This window comes from Cryptotermes secundus, unplaced genomic scaffold (assembly GCF_002891405.2).
Source record: "Cryptotermes secundus unplaced genomic scaffold, Csec_1.0 scaffold1231, whole genome shotgun sequence".
Taxonomy (NCBI): Eukaryota; Metazoa; Arthropoda; class Insecta; order Blattodea; family Kalotermitidae; genus Cryptotermes; species Cryptotermes secundus.
Genome location: NW_019723323.1, coordinates 263,927 through 272,377, shown reverse-complemented (window position 1 = coordinate 272,377; position 8,451 = coordinate 263,927). Strand labels below are relative to the sequence as shown.

Sequence of the window (8,451 nt, the reverse complement as noted above, 5' to 3'; positions counted from 1 at the left end):
CAGAGCTAGTCAACAGGAATAAGCCAGAAGAAACACATGAAAATGCAGTTTCTATGCAGCAAAAAAATTTTCAAGCACATCACATCTTTCATTCACGGCAAAAGCTCAAATGTCAATTTTTCTATCTCATGAACAGAAGTCTTCCATTTCTCAGATTAATTTTCCAACAAGAGCACTACCTCCAAAGCTAATACAATTTTTAATATTTTAAACATTTATATATAAAATGCTGTTTATTCTCTATTACAACCATTTCCTTTTACTTACAATGGAACAGTGCAATCCTAAAAAGACTGTGATGTACTTAATACAACTAAACTTATTTCTATGCTATTATTTTCCTATCATTCTAACCTTCTTCTGAAATTCCCTCACTTATAGTCTGGAAGGACTGTTCAGGAGTGATATCCCCTATGTTATCATCTACTGTTCTCTCCAAGTCTGCTACCTCCTTCCCAATACTTGCGAGGACCTCTACTGGAATTTCTGAGCCACGCTTGTAGTTTACATTTACAAACTTTTGCTATTAACAAAAGGCACATGTCACTTACAAGTTCAACAAACACTGCAGAAACATATATTAGAGCATCTATTAACAAATATGTAATGACAATTTATGATTTGTAAAACATATGAAAATACAGAAAGATTGGTCATGCATAACACTGTTTACACAAAATGTGATAACTGAAGATTGTAGGAAAACCAAATTATCAATATTCACAACTCTCTGTTTATAACATGTACATAAATATTTTCAAGGATAAACCAGGATAAAAAAACTGTATACTACAAGTAAAATATGTCCCTGGGAAGGGCTGACTGACCCCTATGAAATAATTTTACACGTCACACACCCCTTTCAGATCCACACCTGAACTATTAAAGCTGGTTTGTGAAAGTTCTCAAATTGTCCCATTTGCCACAAATGTTTGATCATTCCTTAATCTAAATCAAGTCAGAGAATTTTAATCTTCTGTTTATACAGAAACTGCAATATTTAATCAACTTGTAGAAGGATGGTGAGCAGCAGTAAACATACTTTGGGCTGTAGTGTACAGAATTCAATACCAGGAACAAAATAAATGCAACCAACAAACAGAACTGAGACAGGTAAACATATTTTTAATGAGTTATCAACATTCATTTGTCCTCATGGGACCAGACTTATTTTGTTAATTGTTGCCAGACCATATTTATCTTCATTATGACAGGAAATTCTGCTTTCCATTAAGTAAGGTCCAGTATCTAATCTTCACAGCATGGGAAAAATATGTGGAGGAATGCCTTTCCCAATTACCTAACACCAGACAGCAGGAAAAGCATTCCTATAGAAGAATTTTCACAAAGCTCCTCTACATGCAGCATCTCAAGCTATTTTATCAATTTAAAAAAATATGTTAAATTATACTAAGTTGTCAGGGTTGTCCAGAATACTTGATTCATTGAAATTTCTTACACTTCTGTTGAATAGAGGCTCCTACATAGAAGACACAAGTAAGAAATCCCAATGTATCAAATATTCTGGACAATCCTGATGATGAAATTATGCATGATTTACAACTGACAAAAGAGTTTTAATGCTGGATGTAGGGAGAAATGAGCAAGTGCGGGTCAATATTAATTTAATTTTGAAACAAACTGAACTTCTCAAGATCTCTGAGTTTTTCAGCTGAATGTAATATTTCTATTGTACTATCCTCGTAACAGTAAGCAGGGACTTTCCTGTTGGTCTTGTGCACGCTTAGGTGCATAATGAATCTCAAAATCAGGGCAATGTTTCTAGTCTACTATTTCCAGTACTTTATAATAAACACTCACCTGGGCCCGTAGCAAAGATTCTGATGCATTGCTGTCTTGTTCTACAACGACTTCAGCATGGTGGTTCAATCGCTTATAGTCTGTTGCTAGTACTGAACTGATATCCTTGATTTGGGTGGTTGGCTCATTAATCTGAGGTGTAGGCACACTCTCAATGGACTGACTTGAGGTTGGAGTAAACTTTCTCTGTAATATCCTATTTAACTGTCCATTATCCTCTCTTTCAATTCTTTTCACGATTTCTTTATGTTTAATATCACATTTTTCATATTTTACATTTAATTCTTTCATCAGATGCTCTCTTCTTCCAACCAGTGCTTCATCCGTTACATTATTCTTCAGAGTAACAATTCTTCCGGTATATTCAGCTTCCTGTAACAACTGTTCAACTACAACATGTGAAGGCACAGTTTTTAAAATGTCATTTGATGTGCTTGCAATAGGAACTTGGTTGGCAGGGTCATGAATGTCTGTACCTTCCACTTGGTCCTTAAACAGAACATGTTTATGTGTAAGGTTTGGTCTCTGAAGACTGCTGTCATGTTTCATTGGTGTTTGGGCATTGAGTGCTTTTGGAACAGTTTCATCATGTGAACTTAATACTGAATATACTGGCCTAACTTGAGGATGATTGCTGGACACTACTTGTATCAATATATGTGGTTGAGATAATGGTAGTGGCTCATTTACATTCAGTGTCTCAGTGTGGCTAGAGGGACCCAATTGCACCTGTTTATCTTGTTCCAAAATTCTTTCTATAAATGGTGCTGCAGTGTTTGTTTGTGGCTGCTTCACCTGATCTTTTGGCATTAACTGCACCAACTGATGACCTCTGTCAGGTACTTGTGTCTGAACATCGGATTTGGGAATCTGAATGGTGGATTTTGCTTGCACTTGTTTTCCTTCCGTAGATGTTTTCACGCTGCAGTGTGCCTGTTGCTTTCTCTCACTTTCTTGCTTAGTCTGAAAAAATCAGTAAAAGTTACATGTAATACACAACAAAGTTAGTGGTGATTATTTTCACTCCTAAATATACTAAATATACAGGCTGCTAATGAGAAGCACGTGTAGACACCTTCATTTGCAATACTACAAATATTTTATGTCAAATCTTATAAGCACATCTCTCAACAAATTCTTAACACTTTGCATACTACATACCAACTAGACTGCCTCATAGTACTTGCATTACAATCTTCACAGCTGAAAAGATTGGCTTATTGTTAATCAATTAGTGTAGCACTTCTCTCAATAGATGACATTAAATTTTTCAGTTGTTGCTTACCAGTCATTTGAAGAAAGTACTACGAGTTTCTCTATGCAACTGCATTTAACCCCAGTAGCCTTGATTTTTCTAGCAGGACTATGACAGGACTTAGCAGTCAGAGGGACAAGGTACATGTGTTGATAACCTTTGAATCAGTGAGCTGCCATCTTCTATAAAACACTTTGAAAACTTTTAAAAAATAACTTTCTAACTTTTATCTGTAAAGAGCCTGTATTTTGGAAACAGGACAAATACTGTCGAATACTTGGGAAATCAACAACTGAAATTTGAGGTCATCATAATGGTGACTATGTAGGGAACTGTCTCCTGGCATGTAACACAGTGTAGTCTGATAGATGCTTACCAGTATATTAGAGGAATGTACTGCTTATATATTTAGGGCAGAAGAGAGGGATGAGGAGTGAAGATGGAGGCAGCATGTTCCTCTGAAACACTGATGTCTCTAAGATTACATGGTATCACTTTCCTGAAGAGAGTAATGTTCAGGGATCAACATACTCTTTTAGTATCTCAAAATCATGCTAAGGAAACAATACAAATTTTGAAATGTCTCATAAATTTATTTTCATAACTTGTTCAACATTCCATTCATTTCCCTTTTACTGCTTATTCCTACAATATTGTACATATATACATACAATATTATATTTAAGCATCCTGTTGCACTCCATATGATAAATGATACAAATTCTGTCCCAAGTGCAAACAATATATTATGTGTCCTTGATCTAGCTCCTCTACACTACATGTTTCGGCCTCAGACGGCCATCATCAGGTGTATAACACTCACGTTGCTGTCACACTGCACCCAGCCCAAAATTTAACATTTAAAACACTTTCCTTGTTATTATCAACATCTACTTCATTGATATCTGTCTGGATGTAGATTATTTTACACATGTTAATTTTGATGTTCCTGTAGTAGCACTATAAAATCTTTAGTTCTAATTTTAAAATCTTTTAAAATTTTTCTCTAAATTTTAAATTTAAAATTGTTAGGGTTACTCGCCCTATGTCTAAAGTGCTGCAGCGGCTGAACACACGTAGTAAAGAATAACAGCGGCACGCACACAGGAAGACTACACAGGATAACACCTATACAGTGTGGAAACAAGAACTAGCCGCTGCAGCACTTTAGACATAGGGCGAGTAACCCTAACAATTTAAAATTTAAAATTTAGAGAAAAATTTTAAAGGATTTTAAAATTAGAACTAAAGATTTTATAGTGCTACTACAGGAACGTCAAAATTAACGTGTGTAAAATAATCTACAAACCAGACAGATATCAACGAAGTAGATGTTGATAATAACAAGGAAAGTGTTTTAAATGTTAAATTTTGGGCTGGGTGCAGTGTGACAGCAACGTGAGTGTTATACACCTGATGATGGCCGTCTGAGGCCGAAACATGTAGTGTAGAGGAGCAAGATCAAGGACACATAATATATTGTTTGCACTTGGAACGGAATTTGTATCATTATATCATTTATCATATACATACAATTCGTAGTGACTAATGTGACACCAGGTACTGACTAAAATATGAGAGACAGTGACAAAAATGCAGGGTAATGCAACCTCACAAAATTCTGCAGTAAAGATGAGATCAAAACTATGTTGGTTAAATCAATGTTACTGGACATGATGTTGAATCAGGCAGATCACTTCTACAGCATAACAAATTGCATACGAATTTCACCTGCATATTCTGGGCAATAATAGCTTCAATTTCTGTCAGACGTTGCCTGGATTCCTCCACAGAATCTAGCCGATTCATTTCTGCTTGGAACTGCAGGTGGAGAGCAGATGGATGAAGCTACATAAAGAAATAAAGTATCAGGCAAAAGAACTATTTACAATTTGATATAATCAAAATTAAAGAGACATTATATAAAAAAGTTAACTAACGTCATATGACTTTCATATGGTAAGTACATAACATATTCCCTTTATTAAGTGTTGGTACTGCCTCAAAAAGACCTTTCCTTCACACAAATTAATTATAAATACCTTATGTCCTTATGACATGAACACAAAAAATACATTTACAATGAGACAGAGAACAAACAGTACACAGAGGTTTTTATTCCAGTTTAACATTTACTGCAGCCCAATCTTTATAAAAATAATTCCACATATACACAAGGAGTTAGCAGAAGAACTCACAAAGACTACTTTCCTACTGCCTAGATACCTTGTCCTACAGACTTATTATTATTATTACAGTTATTACTTTATTTTATATTTGGGAAGTCCTTATTACTTAAATATAGGATTTGTCAATAACAAATTTGTTGCACAACCTCCAAGTTTTGCAACATCATCATGTTTGTAATTGTAAACTTACAAACTTACATAATATGTATGTATGTTTATGATTTGTCTCTGTATGAAGCTTCACACTTCTAGCTTCTCTGATTCCTGTGTCACTGCCATCATACAGCTAGCTTAAGACAGATTTTTACACAACTGCCATGGTGACCTTTTGTGTTCTGCAGAATATTACCTCTCAAAAAGTGCATACTCTTTGAATATCTATTAACACACATCATATGAGGGCCCTATAAAATGAACTAACAATAAGAAATGATATGGGATATCCTCACATAGAATTGGATTATAAAATCAATAATGAGAACATTTACATGAATATATGTGTAAAGATATATTTGAAGATACACATCTTGTAAGAACTTCATGAGATACTTTAATATTAAAAACAGAAAATTATTCTAAAGTGAAGTGTAACACTTATGAAACTATATAGTATGACACTTTTAAAGAAAAACTGAAAAAAATTAGTTGATATATAAAACACACTATAGCTTATGTAATTGTGTAAGATGTGATCTTGATAATGATCCTAGGTTCAAAACATGTCAGAGTGAATGAAATAGTAGATTCATAGATGTTGTACTGGATAGTTATTATGTCTGTCAATTGTATTATCAGTTAGCTCAATATACGTACCATTCTTCCAGTTTCTATGATATCAGCTATACCTCTAGCATGAGTGACATCCGGCCTTGAGGGCTTGCCAAGATGAGGATCAATCTTTTCTTCATCTTGATCCTTAACATCAGATCTCATTTTATTCTGAAAATCCTTTATGTTCTCCTTCTGCTTGTTCCCTGAATTTGTATACAGTTGCTCATTATGGATGATTCCATCATCTTGCCTTTTGTCTGTGTGTCTGAAGACACTGATATCTCTAAAAGAATTATTTCCCTTCCTGTAGGCTTTATGTACAATGCCAGTAGAGGAAGGAACCTGATCTACATGTTGCCGCTGAACAGTATGACTATCCCATGTGTCTGAGCCAGAGTTCTCTGCCTGGCAAGAAGAGTTGGCTGGTATTGCTGCAATTCTTTCATTCTTACGCCTTAATTCCACATTAGGTGCAATCAATCCATAATGTCTATATTTGAATTTCTTTGGCATAACTGCTGGTCTCCCAGCAGAAGAAAAAGATCTCATGTTTCTTCCCATGTTAATTTTTTCACAGTTCTTCATAGAAAAGGAAGGTCTAATAATAATTTCTGAGTCTGATTTACTCCAGTGCACTGGCTCAACTCTACTAGGCAAAACTTCCTGGGGTGACTTAACATTCAGACGTTTCTTCCATCTCACTCTACTCTCATCTGAGCTAGAGTGGTGCTCAGCCTCGAGGGCTGAGGAGTTCACTGACAAGCCATCTTCATACCGCATGCTCTCATCATCAGTGGTAAGGTATGAGTCATCCTCTTTGTGGATAAGTTGAGGGTCTGTCAGCTGCTTCTTAGTCTTCTCCTTTGAAGCATCTATAACTGGCAGTGCCAGCCCTAACTCAAGGGTCATATTTGTTTGTTGTGTTTCTGATTGTTCTTTTATATGTTCATGATTTGCTTGCACCCAGTATGGCTGCCTTGGTCCAGATTTTGAGAAAATGGTATTCTGAATTGCAGTCATCATGTTATAAGGACACGGTTCAACATACGATGGTTTCAACCACTCTGATAATGGGTCATCAACTGTTAGAGAGGAAGGAGGGAACTCAGCTGCCTTCAAATATCTGTCACCATCTTGTGATTTTGTATCTCTTGTGACCTGAAACAGAAACCACACACTTTACACCCTGCATTTGTTTTCTTCTTTTGGGAGGGGATGTCTATAAGGCCATCAGTAAAATGGGACATTTGGCTCAGATGTAATGTGGATGCTAGATAAAAATAAAATACAGCCAGTATTTAATGCATCCATGGTGAACCTAACCTCAAAGTAATGCTAGGAGCATAATCCGGTGATGTTTTACAGAGTTACCATAATCTCCAATGCTGAAAAAATATAAAATACAGGATTTAATAAGCTCTTATAAATATTCATCAAAATGACATCTGACAGATACACCTACTGGCAGAACTGGTATATGATATTCAAAAGACAATGTTTCGGAGACTGGATATTGTCTCCTTCCTCAGGTAAAAGCCCAATTGATAGAGCTAGCCCCTGTCCCTGGACACATAAGCACCAACACAAGACAGGATATATACACCAAACACAACATGAACCACCACTGGGAGTTAAGACAAACTTTAAAAAACTCCACATATGTGGCCTTGAGCCTATAGCCATGCATAATTTAATGGCCAGAGTCTATACAATCACATTACTATCAAAATAGAAGCCAACACTAAAGAGACAAATTCTATGTAGTACCAACATGAAAATACAAATTTCCCACATAATCTACACTGGATGGAGTTGGTTCTCTCACTTCTGCAGCAATGAGGGAAGTCCAGATTGGAAAGATGTCCAAGCTGGGTTGACTAATTGGATGAGCTACCAGACACATATTCCTTGTATTATCTGTAGGTGGTGTTCAGTTTAATCTGCAAGAACTTTGCTTCTTTCCAACATATTTTGTGGCCTTCTTCAATGGCATGGTGGGCTAATTTTGATTTGTTGTTGTGTTTTTCATACATAAGAAAACCATATCTTCAGTTAAAGTGATGAGATGTACATAATGCTAAGAGGTCGCTGGTGAGATATCATTGTTCTGAATGTTTATACCCCAACAGAGGATGAAATTGATGATATGAAGGGCAGGTTCTAAAAAGAACTAGAATGTGTTTTCGATAAATTCCCTAAATACCATATGAAAATTTTGTTAATTGATTTCAATACCGAAGTGTGTAGGAAAGACATTTTCAAACCAGTGATTGGGAATGAGAATTTACACAGAATTAGTAATGATAATGGAGTTAGAGTAGTAAAGTTTGCACATACAAAAATCATACTAATGATGATGAGAAAATGATACTAAAATGGGATCTTAAAGAAAATGGGGCAATTGGAACTTTCAGA

At 35.6% G+C, this 8,451-nt stretch overlaps 1 protein-coding gene across 1 annotated transcript in view; it reads right to left on the bottom strand.

The window, feature by feature from the left end:
- The window catches only part of LOC111861861 (centrosome-associated protein 350), a 283,054-nt gene that overhangs the window by 15,076 nt on the left and 259,527 nt on the right, over window positions 1-8,451 (bottom strand). The window contains exons 16-20 of the mRNA XM_023846786.2: window positions 6,079-7,194; window positions 4,808-4,924; window positions 2,617-2,784; window positions 1,822-2,310; window positions 355-523 (exon numbers count right to left, since the gene is read on the bottom strand). Of these exons, the coding sequence (XP_023702554.1) occupies window positions 355-523; window positions 1,822-2,310; window positions 2,617-2,784; window positions 4,808-4,924; window positions 6,079-7,194 (2,059 nt within the window). The remainder of the gene's footprint in view (window positions 1-354; window positions 524-1,821; window positions 2,311-2,616; window positions 2,785-4,807; window positions 4,925-6,078; window positions 7,195-8,451) is intronic.